Here is a 21,115-nt window from a genome sequence, read left to right as displayed (position 1 = left end):
CACACACACACACACACACACACGGACCAATGGCTGAAACTTTGGATTTAGGCTCTAGGGACCTCTTTCAAAGGGGGGAAATTCACACACACACACACACACACACGGACCAATGGCTGAAACTTTGGATTTAGGCTCTAGGGACCTCTTTCAAAGGGGGGAAATTCAGGGTGGTTAAGAAAATACCTAAAAACCAAATCTGTCCGCATTAGGTCGTTACTTGAAAACACAGTGTCCGTAATTCGGTACACATCACAAATGTAGGGTTACCTTACCGACCATTATCACATCACAAATGTAGGGTTACCTTACCGACCATTATCACATCACAAATGTCTGTTACCGCAGTGCAGGCTGTATCCAGAATTTTGTCGAGGGGGGGGAGTGTCCATACAGTACCCCCCGGTGGATGCCTAGCCTACAGCACCAAAGGAGAAAAATTGAGCTCGAGGGGCGGACCCCCTCGCCCCCCGGCCCTGCCGCAGCGTAAGAGGCATAAATTGAAAGCTCGGCCATTTTGAATCAGGATGGAATATGACGAAGGCCGGGGACCACAAAGTGAGTTTAAACTCGGTTCAAGCAATTTGGCTGACTTTCTTCTGTTCTGTCCTCCTTCTCTCTCTTCGCTTTCACGACGATTTTTTTCTCTTTCCTTGAATTTTGAGAATTTCTTCACTTTCTCTCTGAACTGCTTTCTGTCACTCATTACTTGTAAAGGGATGTCCATTTCTCTCAGATCTTTTTTTGTCTCACAGAACCAGGTAAGTTTGGTCTTCGGGGTTTTGTCGAAGAAACGAACAGTTTCTTGGTTAGTCTGCTTCCTTCCATTCTTTCCAGATGCCCATAATACTGAACTCTTCGTTTTCTCATGCTATCTCCAATTTTCTCTATTTTATCGTATATTTCCTTATTACTCCTTAGCTTCCAAATTTCATTTTCATGTTTTGGGCCTAATATTCTTCTCATGATTTTTCTTTCTTTCTTTTCTATTTCCTCTAATTGTTTGGCTGCATTCAGTGCTAGGCATTCTGAGGCGTACATATACATTCTGGCTTTATGACCGTGTTGTAATGTCTTATTTTGGCGTTGATGGATAGACATTTCTTGTTCTATGTGTTTCTGGTCAATTGGAAGGCTGTTTCCCTTTTCCTGGCTCGGACTTTGTTTGCCTCTTTGTCTAATCCATTGGGTTGTATTATTTCACCCAGATATTTGAATTTTGCCACTCTATTGATTTGACCTTATTTTGTTTTCATATGTTTAGGAGCCTTTTCGACATCTGTGATGTACTCTGTTTTCTCGAATGATATCGGGAGCCCAGTTTTTTCTGCGATTTTTTAAGGTTGTTAATTTTCTTTGTTGCATCAGTGATGTTATCCGATAATATGGCCAGATCATCGGTAAAGGCGGGACAGTCAATTTCCAAATCTTTATCCCTTCCAATTTTAATATTTTTTATTCCACCTTTCATGTTCTTCTTCCTCCATTCTCTTATAACTTTCTCAAGAATGCAATTGAATAGAATACAGCTGATTCCATCTCCTTGCCTCAGTCCTGTTTGAATTTTGAACGGTTTCGAGGCAATCCCAGCAAATTTAACTTTTGATTAAGTGTCTGTGAGTGTTTGATGTATTAGAGCGGTAGTTTTAGGGCCGAATGCACAGTCGTACCTTAATGATTAGGGATTCCTTTTAGTGCTTTCCTAAAATTCATATGCGTAGTGGATCCTAAACTCCTCCTTGTTACGCAAGCGCATTGTGTATTTCCGACTTTCTTTTACATTTTAATATTTGAGTGTTCTTTTACCCTAACTTTTACTACTTTCAAGATGTGTTTTTTAATAAATAAATAATTTATTTTTCAAAATGAAATTAGTTTACAGACAAGGGAATCAAGAGATATGAGTACGGATTAACCTTGTGATGTTCCTCTGTCCACTTTTCCTCTGCACTGAGAAAAAAAAAATCTGGTGTGAACATCACACGACTTTCCTTATCCTGTTGAATGGTGCTTATTTGGGTGTTCTATTGTAACATTTACAATATCTCTAACACATTAGTCGATATAGCTGAAAACCGCCAAAAAGCGGTCGAAACCCGCCATAAAACGGTCAAAATATGATGCTTATTTGAGTGTTCTTTTACCCTAACTTTTACAATATCTCTAACCGTTTTGTCGCTATAGCTAAAAACCGCAAAAAACGGTCGAAATCTGTCCAAAAGCGGTCAAAATACCGCTGGGCGCAGCAACCATCTCAACCAAACGTTTTGTGTTGCATCCTTGTCACATTTGTGAACTACATACCAAATTTCAAGTCTCTAGCTTATCCCGTTTCTCAACCAAACGTTTTGTATGCATCCTTGTCACATTTGTGAACTACATACCAAATTTCAAGTCTCTAGCTCATACCGTTCCCGAGATATTGTTAAAATACACCAAAAACCGCTAAAAAGCGGACTACATACCAAATTTCAAGTCTCTAGCTTATACCGTTCCCGAGATATTGTTAAATTACACCGAAAACCGCCAAAAAGCGGTAAAATGCCGCCAACCGTTGCACCGGTCTTAACCAAAAGTTTCGTGTCGCATCCTTGTCACATTTGACAGCTACATACCAAATTTCAAGTCTCTAGCTCTTACCGTTCTCGAGATATTTTGTTTATAGACAGACAGACACACACGGACCAATGGCTCATTTAGGCTCTAGACTCGAGATATTTTGTTTACAGACAGACACACACACACACGGACCAATGGCTGAAACTTTCGATTTAGGCTCTAGGGAGCTCAAAACGTGTTTTGGCATCAAAAACTGACCATCGAAAATTTGACCCGATTACATTACTTTCCTTCCTATAGGATAAACGTGTTTTGACACTAAAAACTGACCATCGAAAATTTGACCCGATTACATTACTTTCCTTCCTATAGGATAAGGAAGGTAAAAAAGTAGATGAGGGTTAAAGTTGAACGTCCTGAGAGACACAAGCTGAGTCACCTATCATCTAACCTACATTGTAATCTTTTTTCCGTGAATTTTAAATACGTTTTTCCCCTTCACAGCTTGAGGTTTGAAAAAAAAGTATTATATTGGGAATAAAGGGAGAACGGGCTCTAGTCTTGATTTTAAATCATTACATGGAAGTAAAATCAAAAAATCAAAACGAGAATGATAATAAACTGAGTCACCTATCATCTAACCTACATTGTAATCTTTTTTCCGTGAATTTTAAATACGTTTTTCCCCTTCACAGCTTGAGGTTTGAAAAAAAAGTACAAATATTTACACATTCTCAAGCGTCAATGTTTGTGAGCTTTTACTTTCCTTTTTTTTTTAGCGAAATGGCGAGTTATCTCGTATTCAGGGCCGTATTCAACCCCTTCAGCTTCATTTATTAGGTAGGTACAAAGGTATTCTTTAACCATGATCGAATAAACTACGGGCTAAAAAATTCCCGGAGGGACGGGCCCTGCTTGTTCTCCTTTACAGTAGGTCAGACTCCAAACATTTTGAGCATCGCACATTGTCGCCAAATAAACCAAACCAAACCTTTGAAAATGATAGATAGAGTGTCTGCAGAGCAGGCGTGCACAAACTGCGGCCCGCCAGCTCCTTTCGTGCGGCCCGCGAGTTCATTTCGATTTTTAAGAAATCATAAATTTATTTTAAAAAAATGTGTTAAGAGGATTTAAATTATTATTTTGAAAGATGTTAGATCAAATATAGAGTGTCTGCAGAGCAGGCGTGCACAAACTGCGGCCCGCCAGCTCCTTTCGTGCGGCCCGCGAGTTCATTTCGATTTTTAAGAAAAAATCAAAAAAAAAATCATAAATTTATTTTAAAAAAATGTGTTAAGAGGATTTAAATTATTATTTTGAAAGATGTTAGATCAAAATTTTCAAAAATTTCGCCTGCGGCGCTCTATTTTTGCTCCTTTTAGTGCTCAGCAGAGCCCGCGGTTACTTTGAGTTTGTGCACCCCTGCTGTAGAGGGTCTCTATCATTTTCATAGGTTTGGGTTTCCAGGCGACTATGTGGTACTAAAAGACGCACGACTCACGACTACGGTTCCAATGTTCGACAGGCCCAACTCTCGGTTAGTTCGCTTTTGACGAAATGTGACAAATTTTCAAGACATAAACTGATTTTCTCTTTGAGGATCAGACCTTTGCGGGCCCCGCGCAAGGGCCTTTTCACCGAATGACTCCAAAGTTCACCGGACCACTCAGGTCAATTAACTCTTAGGCTGAATAGGGAGTCTGACAAGGCGGAAGTGACCCGGTTTTTCCAATGGAGTAATAAATGGTATCCGGAAGTAAATGAGCTTTAACAAATGGTACCCGACGTTTGAAGAAGTAATTCGGTACCTACTCTTTTGGGTCAAGTGTCCGCAGTTCACCCACACCACACCAGTGAAAGTTCTTCTAGCGTGTTACCCAACCTAACCCTATATTTGCTAAAAATTACTCATTTGTGAAAGTTCTTTCGTAGGATAAAGTGAGGGATTCGGGAGATAAATTTCGTGGGATAACACATCTTGTAATTTCTTCCTTATCTTCAAGTACTTCAGTACGCAACTTGTAGGGACACAAAGTGTGTTTAAACGCGGTTTAATTTTTAATCTTCTAGCGTGTTACCCAACCTAACCCTATATTTGCTAAAAATTACTCATTTGTGAAAGTTCTTTCGTAGGATAAAGTGAGGGATTCTTGGATTAACCAATCTGACTGGCTGATTTCAAAAGATTTCAGTCAGAGAGGTTCCTTAATCCAAGAGTTAACCTTGAACCGTGTTTAAATTCACCTTGTGGACCCGGCCATAAGTCTAAGCTAGTTCAGCTAAGCCGCATTCCATTATGTGACTTTTTTACTGTCAACATGGCTGAACCAATCAGATCCCGCTTTGGACGTCCACACCATGTCCACACTTGCTCTACAACCACAAAGCGAAATCTCACAATCTCATATTATATTGGTTCAGCCATGTTGACTATAAAAAAAGTCACATAATCGCGAATACGGCTCTGCACAATACCTATGTAGGTAACTCCTTCCGGGAGTTTTCCGATCTACAAAATAAATGCTGATTATTATTATTTCAGAATTCCAATGTGAGTTTTGCAACGGTTGTAAAATATGTCAACTAAGGAACCTGTACAAGAGTCAACTAAAACCAGTGACTTCGGGAGTTGAAAAAGAAAGTAATAAAATGAAATATACAGAACAGATAATAAAAATTAACACTACTACTGATAGAGGTGTGAACATTAATCATAATAAAAACTATGATAACGAACAACATGTGAAATATATGATCAAACATAATCCATCAAAAAAACTGAAAACTAGTCATGAACCATGCTTGATTGAAAAGAACAAACATGATAAAATACCTCATGGAATGTTAACAAGAAAAAATATTGGAAACACAGCCCATGTTAGGTAAATGTAGAATGTAGGGTTACCTTATCTACCATTATCACATCACAAATGTCTCGTTTCTGAAAGCTAGGAATCGACCATTTATTTATAATTTTTACCCATTTGCAACTGCTCCATTACTACTAGATCAGTACTAGGTCCTTGGCTATCTATTCAAATAGAAAGCAAACTAACTAATCAAATTATCTACTTGCCAGCCTGGTTAGCTTAGTTGGTAGTGCGTCTGCCTTGTGAGCGCTAGGCCGCGGGTTCGATTCCCGCCCGGGGTGGATTTTATCCTGATGGGATAATGTTCGTTCTCGGAACGGCTGGCTTTTTCCTATCCTGTCTTCCTTCTCTCTTCGATTTCGGGACGATAAGACCATAGCAGTTACAGTTCCCTCTGTCAAACCTCTTTAAAAAAAAAAATAGTAACTCCTGATCCCGTAGAAAATTTAGTATTTCCTGATCCCATAGAAAATTTAGTAATTCCTGATCTAGTAGACAATTTAGTTAGTCCTGGCCAATTTCGTCGAAATATGCAAAAATCCAGGCTCTAGTTAGTCTACACCAGTGTTTCTTAATTGGTGTTCCGCGGAACCTAGGGGTTCCGCGAGCTGACGGCAAGGGTTCCGCGAGATATTTTGGAAAAATCATACACTAGATAAAATGCAGTTTCAAACGGTATTTTTGCATGCAAAAAAGCATGCGGAAATACCACTCTTCCCATAGTAATAAATAAAAATAAAATGTTGTTATAAAAAAACTTGTTGTATTTTTATAATAAGGGGGGTGGGGGGTGCAATCTTGAAAGTTCAGGGTTCCGCAAAGATGTTCACCTTTTGAAAAGGGTTCCGCGGGCCAAACTAATTAAGAAACACTGGCCTAGCCTACAGCACCAAAGGAGAAAAATTGAGCTCGAGGGGCGGACCCCCTCGCCCCCCGGCCCTGCCGCAGCGTAAGAGGCATAAATTGAAAGCTCGGCCATTTTGAATCAGGATGGAATATGACGAAGGCCGGGGACCACAAAGTGAGTTTAAACTCGGTTCAAGCAATTTGGCTGACTTTCTTCTGTTCTGTCCTCCTTCTCTCTCTTCGCTTTCACGACGATAAGACCTTCTGTGTCCCCCCCCCCCCCCCCCCCCTTCCTTCCAATTGATTTCAGATACAATCGAGAACTCTCTATCAGAAATGAAGACACGACAAGTGTGAAAATGAACAGACTTGATACACAAATGAACAATGTTATCACCAAAATTAAACAAATGACACCAACCCCAATCAAGCCAAGTCATCCGAGGATAAACAATGAACATAGAACACTTCAGAGTCAAATGGGTAATCAAATGTGTTTGATTTACGGTAGTATTACTATTACACGAAAAACTTGGTGTTTCTGTTAGGCTCAATCACCGAAGAATAGGTAGCACGCGAAAAAAACTTTCACAAATTATCAACTTTCTGGGAATGATAGGATTAGGTAGTACACAACAAGATCTTTCACAAATGATCAACTTTTTGTGTGTTATTGGATTTAGTATAAGGGTTAGAAAACATATAAAAAGGACTTCTTAATTATTTGAGCAAAATTAGGGAAAAAGGAGAATGTTTTTGTCCCATGTTAATAATAATAAAAAAAATCCCTCAATATTTTGAAAAATAAATAAAAAAGACCCAGTACGCAAGTTGGACATATTTTTTTTTTTTTTTTTTTTTTTTTTTTTTTTTTTTTCATTTTAGTACGAAACTAGAAGGTTAAAATTGAAAAAGTACGCAAGTTACCTGCAGCCGTATTTGCAACAAGCATTAATTTATGCTTTACACAATTAGAATTCCTTTTTTTAAATATATGTATAATACATACATAAAACATAATCAATTGACGATTTCAAACCAAGGCATTAGTAAAAAAAAAGCTAGGTAAGATTAAAATAAAACAATGCAATGTGCAACACGTTCTAGCTAATTTCAAGCATCTCATGCACTCAGGCTCTTCGACTTCGGGGATTGAGCATTTTTCAAAACGCAAAACGCACAATCCGAGGTCTGGCATTTCTCATTTCCACTCCGCGGATCGAGTAGTTTATTCTTTCTCCATGATGGTCAATGGCCGATTTCGGCGATTGAGCTTTTCCATAAATCCAGTCCTATTTACAGTTATTTACAGTTGCTCAATCTCAACTGTCGAATTTCGGGGATCGAGCAGTTTGCATTTTCCACTCCGAGGAGTGAGCGGGTTTTTCGCTCAGTGAGCGAATTCGGGGATTGAGCCTAACATTTACACAATACTATAGTGAATCAAATGTATTTACACGGTAGTCGTAGTAGTATTATACAGGGTGCGGCGCGGTTATTTACTTTTTTGAAACTTCGATTAAAAAAAGGCTGTTATTCTTACCTGATGATTGTTGTTCAATTATTATCAAGAAATGTGGGATTTTTGATTTTATGAAGTTTTGAACAGTCCACCATTCAAATGACGACCGCTATTGACGATACACTCTTTAGGCGATTTCTGAAATTTCGCTCTACTTTTCCAATTGCAACAGGTATGCGGCCTATTTCGCGGCGAATGTTGTGCTTAAACTCTTCAATATTAAATTGTTCTTTTAAGATCATTGTAACCTTTGGATTTGAGGAAACCTAACGGGGTTATCAACATTCACCGCGAAATAGGCCGTATACCTGTTGCAATGTTGGAAAAGTAGAGCGAAATTTCAGAAATCGCCTAAAGAGTGTATCGTCAATAAACAATAACGGTTTTAGGCCGTATACCTGTTGCAATGTTGGAAAAGTAGAGCGAAATTTCAGAAATCGCCTAAAGAGTGTATCGTCAATAAACAATAACGGTCGTAATTTGAATGGTGGACTGTTCAAACCTTCATAAAATCAAATTTCCCACATGTCTTGATAATAATTGAACAACCGCGCCGCACCCTGTACCTAGTTATCAAACACTTGTCCGCTACCTACTTCAGATCTGAAGGTTCCTAACTTTCATTACAGGACATAACAAGTTCAAACCAAAAGTTCAATTCATCGATAGCAAAAAGATTGCACCATTGTCTGATTCAAATTCTCTGAAATTAAGACAGGTCCACCATGTTGAACCAAAATCAAAAGTAGAAATTTCCTATGAGAAACGACATGACCAATTCGTGAAAAGTAATGTACATACCTACTTATGTATAACCTGATACGAGTTGGTAGGATTTGGGATCAGCTCTGTGTGTTGTTACTTGTTAGGCCCAAGCTTCAGGCTATGATTCCTATGAATGGGTAATCGAGTTGGTAGGATTTGGGATCAGCTCTGTGTGTTGTTACTTGTTAGGCCCAAGCTTCAGGCTATGATTCCTATGAATGGGTAATCGGTGTAATTGGGTTCTTCGTTCTTGTAATCATAAAGTAGGTGTTCTAAGAGCCAAGCCATAACCAATATCGAGGTGTATTTTCCTTTCTTTTCAGAATATATGGTTCTGAGAAGGAGATCTGAATTTCCAACTTCAACACTAGGGGTTGCCAACCGTACCGTATTTCCCGGGACATCCCGTATTTTTGGAAAAAATCAAATGTCCCGTTTTTTTTTCCAAATCGACGGAAAATATATGAACCGACTAATAAACAGTAAAAATATCTCATCCCGTGACAGTCGATATGGTCGGGCTATTACGCCCAAAGAGGACAAATTCAAGGGAACTAGTACCGTGTTTTACGATAGTCGGAAAGGAAAATACACCTTTGCTATATTACCTATATCCTGCACCTTGTAGGTAGGTACAGACTACAGAGTCCACTCACTGGACGGTAGGCACGGCGTAGGTACCTATTAGGCGCGTTTCGCACTGAGGTAACACGTCGCAAGATGCTACTGCTTACGTCCTGAATATTGTTCAAAGAAACATGAACTTTCACATTGGAGTAACAACTAACAACAACAGCACAAGAAATTGATTGTGCTACTGCTTACGTCCTGAATATTGTTCAAAGAAACATGAACTTTCACATTGGAGTAACAACTAACAACAACAGCACAAGAAATTGACGAACATGTCCATGGCATGGTTCCCCTGTACTTTGAAGTATTCACATATGAACTGATATTCTCGACAGGCGTTGTCTACCAAAGCGTACTGCTCTGATCGAAACAAGGCCTCGTAAGGATACTGTAGAGATGGAAGAAGATATTTTATGTAGTTATTAGTTAGTTACATAGAATCAATTTACAATAATAGAGGTATATACCTAAAAAAGGTATATACCTAAATAGAGGTATATACCTAAAATAGAGGTATATACCTAAATACAAGTGCTTTTTTTTCTACCTTGTGAGCGCTAGGTCGCGGATTCTATCCTAAACAGATAAGATTCGTTCTTCAACTTCAACACTAGGGGTTGCCAACCGTACCGTATTTCCCGGGACATCCCGTATTTTTGGAAAAAATCAAATGTCCCGTTTTTTTTTTACTTTCCTTATCCTATAGGAAGGAAAGTAATGTATTTTTTCCAAATCGACGGAAAATATCTGAACCGACTAATAAACAGTAAAAATATCTCATCCCGTGACAGTCGATATGGTCGGGCTATTACGCTCAAAGAGGACGCTGAGTTACAGCGTTTTTTGTAAACACACTTTTCAAGGATTTTGATTTTGTGTTTACTTTTAGGTATACCTACCTAGTCTGTGACCGAATTTTTTTCCTGTAACCTGTTGAATTTCATTATTATTATCTTTTTAATTAAAGTTCAGAAAAGTGTAAGATCTCTAGAAATAGGTAGATATGTCGAGTTCTAGCAGTTTTTCATTGAGTTCTGCTAGTAGCAGTAGTAGTGAAGAAAGTGATGGGCACAACATCATTACCTAACTATCTATAGGTAAATAAGGCTGGTAATAAAACTTAACAAGTTGTACTCTTTATTTAATTATTATTATTTTGTTGTTCTTAAAGATATTCAAAATAAACCTGATGGTCTCAGAAAAAATATGTTCATTTTTTTCATTTTATGCAAAAAGGGCAATTAATTCACAAAATAAATAGCTAGAAATCTTGTAGAAATCTTAAGATTTAATTAAAAAAATAATTACTAATTAGTTCAAAACAACATGGAGAATAAGATGTTCTTGGACATTTTTTGATAAAAATTAGGATTATTGCTTAAAATTACACTTGAAAACTTTAAAGTTAAATATCTCAGTTTGATGATTTTCATTTATTGCCCTTTTTGCACCCAGCTCCTCAATTCAAGGGAACTAGTACCGTGTTTTACGATAGTCGGAAAGGAAAATACACCTTTGCTATATTACCTATATCCTGCACCTTGTAGGTAGGTACAGACTACAGAGTCCACTCACTCACTGGACGGTAGGCACGGCGTAGGTACCTATTAGGCGCGTTTCGCACTGAGGTAACACGTCGCAAGTAGCAATCGGTTGGGATTGAACCCACGCCCTCCTGTTTACCAGGCGAGCGCCTTGTCCACTACACCACCGAGGCAGGTGTTCGTATTCGTATAAAAACGCATAAAAACACAAAATATTCGTATAAAAACAATAACGTGTTAAAGCCTTGTTCCCACGGCGCGTGGCTCGCCGAGTCTTGGAATCTCTCATCCGAATATTGTTCAAAGAAACATGAACTTTCACATTGGAGTAACAACTAACAACAACAGCACAAGAAATTGATTGAAAAAATATTTTTTCACAAGTAAAACTCCAGACTGTTGGTCTTGAAGTAACACTGTTACTTGTTTCCAGGGTTCAAGTAGCAACATGTATTCTCAGTGAGGAAGGTTTCATTTGAAATAATGGTCTGGTCTTTGAAGATGCATGCTACGTAGCATCTTGTGACTTGCTACTTGCGACGTGTTACCTCAGTGTGAAAGCCGCCTTAAGCTTGTCGTCACGAGTTTAACTGAGGTTGGGGCAGATGGTAGTGTAAAGTTTTGCCATTATCACTCACAAAATGTAGGGTTACCTTACCGACCATTATCACATCACAAATGTAGGGTTACCTTACCTACCATTATCACATCATTGTTACCTCAGTGTGAAAGCCGCCTTAAGCTTGTCGTCACGAGTTTAACTGAGGTTGGGGCAGATGGTAGTGTAAAGTTTTGTTACATCTTACATATTTTGTTTACCTTTTTTTAAAGTGTATTTTTTTCACAAGATAATAATAAAAAAAATCTCCTGTAGGAAGTGAGGGAACCGAGTTTGCCTCCATCACTCACATATCAAAGTCTCTTATTGTCCAAAGGAAAAGAATTGACAGGGTTGAAATTGAAGGTTGAACATGAACCAGTAGCAACTAGAATACTGACATTCAAACCAGAAATTAACGTGACCGAGATAGAAAAAGAACTTCAAGTAACGCGAAGTAAATTGAATGAGAAAATTAATCAGTTCTGTTTGATCAAAACCCATCGCGATAGAACTGGTACGAAGGTTTGACTAAAAATAATAATAATAATAATAGTGCTTATTTATACTGCTCGCCTAGGACTGAAAAGTCCCTTTACTCCAGCAGTAGGCTACTACTATTGTGGTCAAATTCTCAAATTATATGAGGATAAAATTCCATACCTCGGTTGGGATTGAACCCACGCCCTCCTGTTTACCAGGCGAGCGCCTTGTCCACTACACCACCGAGGCAGGTGTTCGTATTCGTATAAAAACGCATAAAAACACAAAATATTCGTATAAAAACAATAACGTGTTAAAGCCTTGTTCCCACGGCGCGTGGCTCGCCGAGTCTTGGAATCTCTCATCCGTACAGGCTTGCCTTGACTTGTCAATTTGACGCGCCTTGTTGTTCCCACGGCGCGGATAGGCTCGTTGGTTGGCAAACCACAGACATTTCTTTTAAAAAATAATTACTTTTAACACTAATAAAAATTTAAAAATACTAAAACGAAAACAAACCACGCGCCGTTGGAACACTCTAGACAAACCTGGACTCGTGATCCGCCGAGCCACGCGCCTCTTTGATGTTTACCGACAAATTATGGGAACGAACGCGCCTGTTCGGCGCTCCACGAACTTTAGTGTTCCCACGGCACGTGGCTCGTCGAACTACGGACGAGACTCGCCGCGCCACGCGCCGTGGGAACAAGGCTTTAATGTGTCTGTGTACCGCGTACCTACCTACCATGTGGATGTAAAGGTGTGTCCCAACATAGTCTGACAGGTTAGTTAAAACTATGCCAACCTAGTAGGTACTTACATAATATCCCTATACTTTCTGTTTGTGTGGCTCCCAGGCAAATATCTGCATTCCTACAAAACCAGACTGCAATCCGCTATTAAGCTCAATCAGAACAAATTCTTCAGGGAGAAATATGAGGAATGCGAATTGAACTCTTGTTCCTCCACTGATGTAAAGCGAATACAATAGTCCGTCCCTTATACCTTTTTATTACTATTGTAATAATAAAGGAAGGACGGACTAAAAACGTATAAAAACACAAAATATTCGTATAAAAACAATAACGTGTTAAAGCCTTGTTCCCACGGCGCGTGGCTCGCCGAGTCTTGGAATCTCTCATCCGTACAGGCTTGCCTTGACTTGTCAATTTGACGCGCCTTGTTGTTCCCACGGCGCGGATAGGCTCGTTGGTTGGCAAACCACAGACATTTCTTTTAAAAAATAATTACTTTTAACACTAATAAAAATTTAAAAATACTAAAACGAAAACAAACCACGCGCCGTTGGAACACTCTAGACAAACCTGGACTCGTGATCCGCCGAGCCACGCGCCTCTTTGATGTTTACCGACAAATTATGGGAACGAACGCGCCTGTTCGGCGCTGTCAACTATGAACAAACTGGTGGTGGAGATGTTAGCAAAGTCAATATGTCAGCAGGTAAATACATACGAGTACCGCTCCACGAACTTTAGTGTTCCCACGGCACGTGGCTCGTCGAACTACGGACGAGACTCGCCGCGCCACGCGCCGTGGGAACAAGGCTTTAATGTGTCTGTGTACCGCGTACCTACCTACCATGTGGATGTAAAGGTGTGTCCCAACATAGTCTGACAGGTTAGTTAAAACTATGCCAACCTAGTAGGTACTTACATAATATCCCTATACTTTCTGTTTGTGTGGCTCCCAGGCAAATATCTGCATTCCTACAAAACCAGACTGCAATCCGCTATTAAGCTTAATCAGAACAAATTCTTCAGGGAGAAATATGAGGAATGCGAATTGAACTCTTGTTCCACCACTGATGTAACTGATGGTGGATCCCATAGAATCACTGATGTAACTGATGGTGGATCCCATAGAATCACTGATGTAACTGATGGTGGATCCCATAGAATCACTGATGTAACTGATAGTGGATCTCATAGGATCACTGATGTAACTGATGGTGGATCCCATAGAATCACTGATGTAACTTATGGTGGATCCCATAGAATCACTGATGTAACTGATGGTGAATCCCATAGAATCACTGATGTAACTGATGGTGGATCCCATAGAATCACTGATGTAACTTATGGTGGATCCCATAGAATCACTGATGTAACTGATGGTGGATCCCATAGAATCACTGATGTAACTGATGGTGAATCCCATAGAATCACTGATGTAACTGATAATGGATCTTATGTAACCCATGATATTAAGAGTGTGGAACATAAGAAAGCAGCAAGAAATCGAATAGAGGAATATGTAACCCATGATATTAAGAGTGTGGAACATAAGAAAGCAGCAAGAAATCGAATAGAGGAATATGTAACCCATGATATTAAGAGTGTGGAACATAAGAAAGCAGCAAGAAATCGAATAGAGGAATATGTAACCCATGATATTAAGAGTGTGGAACATAAGAAAGCAGCAAGAAATCGAATAGAGGAATATGTAACCCATGATATTAAGAGTGTGGAACATAAGAAAGCAGCAAGAAATCGAATAGAGGAATATGTAACCCATGATATTAAGAGTGTGGAACATAAGAAAGCAGCAAGAAATCGAATAGAGGAATATGTAACCCATGATATTAAGAGTGTGGAACATAAGAAAGCAGCAAGAAATCGAATAGAGGAATATGTAACCCATGATATTAAGAGTGTGGAACATAAGAAAGCAGCAAGAAATCGAATAGAGGAATATGTAACCCATGATATTAAGAGTGTGGAACATAAGAAAGCAGCAAGAAATCGAATAGAGGAATATGTAACCCATGATATTAAGAGTGTGGAACATAAGAAAGCAGCAAGAAATCGAATAGAGGAATATGTAACCCATGATATTAAGAGTGTGGAACATAAGAAAGCAGCAAGAAATCGAATAGAGGAATATGTAACCCATGATATTAAGAGTGTGGAACATAAGAAAGCAGCAAGAAATCGAATAGAGGAATATGTAACCCATGATATTAAGAGTGTGGAACATAAGAAAGCAGCAAGAAATCGAATAGAGGAATATGTAACCCATGATATTAAGAGTGTGGAACATAAGAAAGCAGCAAGAAATCGAATAGAGGAATATGTAACCCATGATATTAAGAGTGTGGAACATAAGAAAGCAGCAAGAAATCGAATAGAGGAATATGTAACCCATGATATTAAGAGTGTGGAACATAAGAAAGCAGCAAGAAATCGAATAGAGGAATATGTAACCCATGATATTAAGAGTGTGGAACATAAGAAAGCAGCAAGAAATCGAATAGAGGAATATGTAACCCATGATATTAAGAGTGTGGAACATAAGAAAGCAGCAAGAAATCGAATAGAGGAATATGTAACCCATGATATTAAGAGTGTGGAACATAAGAAAGCAGCAAGAAATCGAATAGAGGAATATGTAACCCATGATATTAAGAGTGTGGAACATAAGAAAGCAGCAAGAAATCGAATAGAGGAATATGTAACCCATGATATTAAGAGTGTGGAACATAAGAAAGCAGCAAGAAATCGAATAGAGGAATATGTAACCCATGATATTAAGAGTGTGGAACAAAAGAAAGCAGCAAGAAATCAAATAGAGGAATATGTAACCCATGATATTAAGAGTGTGGAACAAAAGAAAGCAGCAAGAAATCAAATAGAGGAATATGTAACCCATGATATTAAGAGTGTGGAACATAAGAAAGCAGCAAGAAATCAAATAGAGGAATATGTAAGGAAACGAGTATGTAAAGAAGATAATACGAGGAGCAAACAATTGAAACGATGGTAGGTAAACACTACAGTGGTTCAGAAGTTGAGTTGGAAAGTAGAACGTTGCGGGTTCGAATCCTAGTCCTGGCATGAAATTTTCTATGCACAAAATTTTGGAAAGATAATAATTATGTAAATGGAATGTATGTAGTAGGTTAAAGTCCTAGGTATTAATCAATCTTTATTATTATTATTTAGTTTACAGCTTTCGAATAAACCTCTGGAAAAAGATTTCTTCAGCAAGCGAATTGAGAAGTACAAGAACGAATATAGTCGAATGAACGAAAGTATTAAAGACAACGTCAAACTGATTAACAAATACACAGCAGGAGCAAACTGTAATTTCGGAATAGCTGTGGAACAAGATCAAGTGACAAATATGAAGTCGACAATTCATGTGGGTGAAATAGCAAACACTGTCACTTTGATATCACTTCAGGATAATGGTAAGTCCACATACAACACGAGTATCACGTTAAAATGAGCTTTTCATAGATAGAAAGATAGATGATTCCTAGTAAGAACTTGAACCCACATCCCACATGTTATTAACGACAACCAGTATATATGAGCTTTTCATAGATAGAAAGATAGATGATTCCTAGTAAGAACTTGAACCCACATCCCACATGTTAGTAACGACAACCAGTATATATATATAAAAAAAAAAAATGAATTAATTTCAATTGATCTTAAATGAAACAGGTTTCACACCTGATTCTTACTAACATAAACACTCACCCACAAAATTACTTGGACACTTCGAAAAATGTCCATAACTTCGCTTCTACCCGTTCAATACGGATGATATTACTAGGGGACATCCCAAATATTGTTTTCAATCATATGTGCTACTTTTTGTTGGCCAAAATGTTCATTAAGTTTCATTTTTATGGCCTTTCTTCGTTCAAGACCTTTCAGTAAGAATTCTGCTATCCTGAAAGTCTTGTTTTTTGTCCTCTATCTAGTGAGTGATTATTGTGCTCATTTTTGATAAATTGCTTGAGAATATTTCCGGGTACCTTTTAAGTGTTCTGACTTAAATCTAGATGTTGTGGAGGTAACCCAAGATGAGGGTAACGTATCCGTTACGTTGTCCAGAAGTTTAATGTCCCTCGAAGTACCATCCAATATGTTCTCGTTCTCAAGAGGTTCCATATGCTAGCGAGCATGTTCTAACCGAGCTCTTCGGTGACCTGCGAGCAATCCTGAGGCCCTATGGGGCCTTTTAGCTGTCAAGTTGTTCTCCTTTAACCTTATTCTTACAGGTTCTTCGTTCAAATGGACTTTTCTTACATCCTGGAGCTACTGGCGGACCTCCAAAGCTGTGGCGAAACAATTTCTGAGTACCTGGAACATGATGAAACGGTCGTTTTGTGCGGTTTTAGGCATTTTTCTTCATTGTCCAGGTCTTCCATTGTAATATCCAGTATCATTGGACCTCTTGAGAACATATTGGATGGTACTTCGAGGGACATTAAACTTCTGGGCAACGTATTAAAGGATACGTTACCCTTATCAAAGTACAATAGTAGATACAAACCTACATAGCATAGCAGAGGAAATAGTTATGTATGAGTACTAACCTGCATCCTTACATGTAGTACAATAGTAGATACAAACCTACATAGCATAGCAGAGGAAATAGTTATGTATGAGTACTAACCTGCATCCTTACATGTAAAAAAAAAGAAAAAAAAAATATCTATATTGAACAAGCAGGGCCGGAGTAATGGCCTATTCAAATTTCCATGTTTTCCCGCCAATAGGAGAAGCACTAAAAATCGAAAGTTCATATCGGTAGGTGATTTATGTTTTAAATAGGTACCCACCAATGATCCATGTTGAAATTTCGACTTAAAAATGAAATTTAGACTTTTCGGCTCTGATGGACTCCCGGGTAGAATTACCAGGCAAGAAATTTCAAAAGGAGAACATTTTGGTATGAAATTTAGACTTTTCGGCTCTGATGGACTCCCGGGTAGAATTACCAGGCAAGAAATTTCAAAAGGAGAACATTTTGGTTAAAAAAATCTGGTGTGAACATCACACGACTTTCCTTATCCTATTGAATGATAGCTTATTTGAGTGTTCTTTTACCCTAACTTTTACAATATCTCTAACCGTTTTGTCGCTATAGCTGAAAACCGCAAAAAACGGTCGAAATCTGTATTTGAGTGTTCTTTTACCCTAACTTTTACAATATCTCTAACCGTTTAGTCGGTATAGCTGAAAACCGCCAAAAAACGGTCGAAATCTGTTCAAAAGCGGTCAAAATACCGCCAAGTGCAGCAACTATCTCAACCAAACCCTAACTTTTACAATATCTCTAACCGTTTAGTCGGTATAGCTGAAAACCGCCAAAAAACGGTCGAAATCTGTTCAAAAGCGGTCAAATCTCTTTTTGTGTTGCATCCTTGTCACATTTGCGAACTACATACCAAATTTCAATTCTCTAGCTCATACCGTTCCCGAGATATTGTTAAATTACACCGAAAACCGCCAAAAAGCGGTAAAATGCCGCCAAGCGTTGTACCGATCTCAACCAAAAGTTTAGTGTCGCATCCTTGTCACATTTGACAGCTACATACCAAATTTCAAGTCTCTAGCTCTAACCGTTCTCGAGATATTTTGTTTAGGTCTAGCTCATACCGTTCCCGAGATATTGTTAAATTACACCGAAAACCGCCAAAAAGCGGTAAAATGCCGCCAAGCGTTGTACCGATCTTAACCAAAAGTACCAAAAGTTTAGTGTCGCATCCTTGTCACATTTGACAGCTACATACCAAATTTCAAGTCTCTAGCTCTAACCGTTCTCGAGATATTTTGTTTACAGACAGACACACAGACGGACCAATGGCCAATGGCTGAAACTTTGGATTTAGGCTCTAGGGACCTCAAAGCTTTTGTGCCTGCTTTGACTGGGAATGCAGACTTGGCCTTAATTTTCTGCGTTTTCCTACAAAAATGACTAAAGCATTTTCTCATAGGAGCTAGGAGCAACCGTTTTCCCGGAAAATGCGTTCAATATACGTGCTGTTAACATCTCATTCTCCTATGCATTATGCATTTAGCATAGGATAAATCTTAATAAATTAAATAAATAAAATTAGAGAACCTTACTGATGTAACTTATGGTGGATCCCATAGAATCACTGATGTAACTGATGGTGGATCCCATAGAATCACTGATGTAACTGATGGTGGATGCCATAGAATCACTGATGTAACTTATGGTGGATCCCATAGAATCACTGATGTAACTGATGGTGAATCCCATAGAATCACTGATGTAACTGATGGTGGATCCCATAGAATCACTGATGTAACTGATGGTGGATTCAATAAAACAGATGTGTTCTACCACAGGACGAGTGAACCATATCAGACTAAAGACAAAGTTAAACACGAGAAATATGACCAAGATATAAAGGAAAATGATCAGAATCAGATTTGTATGAAGAAACATGATCAAGACAAGACAAGTATGAAGAAATGTGACCCAGTTAATATCGGCATGAAAAAAAATAATCATAGGATTCAGGAAAACCAAGAGACGCGTAATGTAAAAGGGCATTTCAGTCGAGAAAATGACAATAACATTGGATCCCCTGACACAACACGGAGGTGTGTAAAGATAAAAGAGAATGTTGTGGCTGATCCAATAAACACAAGAGTCCTTAGAGAGGAAGCTGGCACTGAAGATAAAGATCCTACGAGACGAAATAACAAACTCGTAGAATCATCAGTAACCCGTCACGAACCAGTAGCAAATCTCAGAGGAAGAAAGGATGTTGCCACGTATATAGCCCCTATGAAACATATTGAACGAAAACTAAATGAAATAACACAGTCACATGACGTCAACTATGAACAAACTGGTGGTGGAGATGTTAGCAAAGTCAATATGTCAGCAGGTAAATACATACGAGTACCTACATATCTTACTAGGAACTAAATACATCCATATAATACATAATAGGTAGTTTTCTATTTTTACCTACAACGAAATACATACATATGTAGGCATATGGACAAAGGGCAACAAAAGCTGATTTTGTGACTCAATTGAAGTGCAGGCAGGTAGGTATACCTAATATACCTACTTCTTTGAAGAACGTGATATTGTTATGGCGGTAAATGGACGGACAGTGTGTTTTTTAATCCTTAGTGATAGGAAGAACGAAAAACTCTTTACAGAGCATCCAGCAAGGAAACTCAACATGACGGATAATGGTCAAATGAAGATCCGGGGTGAAGAAGAATATGGATTATCTGGAGATAAAGTGTTCACTCTAGTAGATCAAATCAAACAACTGTTTGGCTCCATACGACTCCATAAGAAAATAGATCAAAGTTCATCTGAGCAAAACACAAGAGGTAGGTACTTAACTGTAGACTGGACTACTATACGGTTGAAAATATCGGGCATTTGTGTCTCGCCTTGTTGGTCGTAGGGATTTCAACCACCTCACGAGGTGTACGCAGTACGAGTTCCCCCAGACGGTCACCTGTCCACATTCCAACAACTCACAACGTTACTTAACTCCAGTGATCCGCCGGGAACTGAAGCAATTGAAGCATTCAACATGCTATTAGCCCCTCGCTGCCTAAATAACGTACAATTCTCGTATACATAGTTACATACAAACATAATCTGTGTATATGAGGTATATTTGTGTATTTTCGTAATAGGTAGGTAATAAATAGATAAAAAAACTACCTTTATAATAGATATGTACTACATTGACTACAATAGTAAGAACTTGATTGCCAGCACAGTTAACCTGTGAGCACTAGATCGCGGGCTCGATTCCCGCCCGGGGCGGATTTTCTCCCAAACAGATAAGGTTCGTTCTCGGACCGGCTGGCTTTATCCTATCCTATCCTGTCGAGTCCCACCCACTAAAGTTCACAACTTAATTATAGGAGAGCAGGTAGGTAGACTTGAGTAAGAGTGGGTTAGTAGGTACACCACGAACTGACTAGAGCGCGTATCCATCATCTAGTTACTTAGTCACAAGTGCCATGGTATTCCAATCTTAGACTTGTCACAACCCATGCCGTTCCATCTTAGTCACACATTGAATACTATGTATACCAATCTAGTTATGCCATCTTAATATTAAACACCTTTACGATGAATAATAGAAACGCAGCAAAAATAACAAAGAATACTAGATAGGAATGTACTCCCGTACAACAATAGAGACCGTAACTACATGCATGACTATAAAGTTATGGTGGTGTTGCCTACGATTTTCCAAAGGGCTTGGAAAAGAGTATTGAACTTTACAACAAGATGTCCAACGGCGTAACAAACCAAACGACCGCTGCGGCAGCCTTTTAATCAGCAGGGTAGCAACCTAAGACTAAGAACGGCTTATCTGTGTGCTTAAGTCAAGTAGCTTACGTTAGGCCTACAAATGAGCCAGCATACCATGATTTTAATTAGTTCAAGAAAATAAGACTATCTCCCTTGATATTGACGATTCCCACAATAGCAGGGGATTTAGTTTCTCTTCTTCCTA

At 38.7% G+C, this 21,115-nt stretch overlaps 1 protein-coding gene across 1 annotated transcript in view; it reads left to right on the top strand.

Annotated features, from left to right (window-relative positions):
- The window catches only part of LOC103511905, a 24,898-nt gene that overhangs the window by 2,637 nt on the left and 1,146 nt on the right, over positions 1-21,115 (top strand). The window contains exons 2-10 of the mRNA XM_026825527.1: positions 5,102-5,441; positions 6,586-6,758; positions 8,427-8,585; positions 11,675-11,854; positions 13,532-15,599; positions 15,783-16,030; positions 16,853-16,965; positions 18,700-19,501; positions 19,785-19,964. Coding sequence (XP_026681328.1) covers positions 5,102-5,441; positions 6,586-6,758; positions 8,427-8,585; positions 11,675-11,854; positions 13,532-15,599; positions 15,783-16,030; positions 16,853-16,965; positions 18,700-19,501; positions 19,785-19,964 — 4,263 coding nt within the window. The remainder of the gene's footprint in view (positions 1-5,101; positions 5,442-6,585; positions 6,759-8,426; positions 8,586-11,674; positions 11,855-13,531; positions 15,600-15,782; positions 16,031-16,852; positions 16,966-18,699; positions 19,502-19,784; positions 19,965-21,115) is intronic.

Source organism: Diaphorina citri, unplaced genomic scaffold (assembly GCF_000475195.1).
Source record: "Diaphorina citri unplaced genomic scaffold, Diaci psyllid genome assembly version 1.1 scaffold765, whole genome shotgun sequence".
NCBI lineage: Eukaryota > Metazoa > Arthropoda > Insecta > Hemiptera > Psyllidae > Diaphorina > Diaphorina citri.
This window is presented reverse-complemented; position numbering and strand designations above follow the sequence as displayed.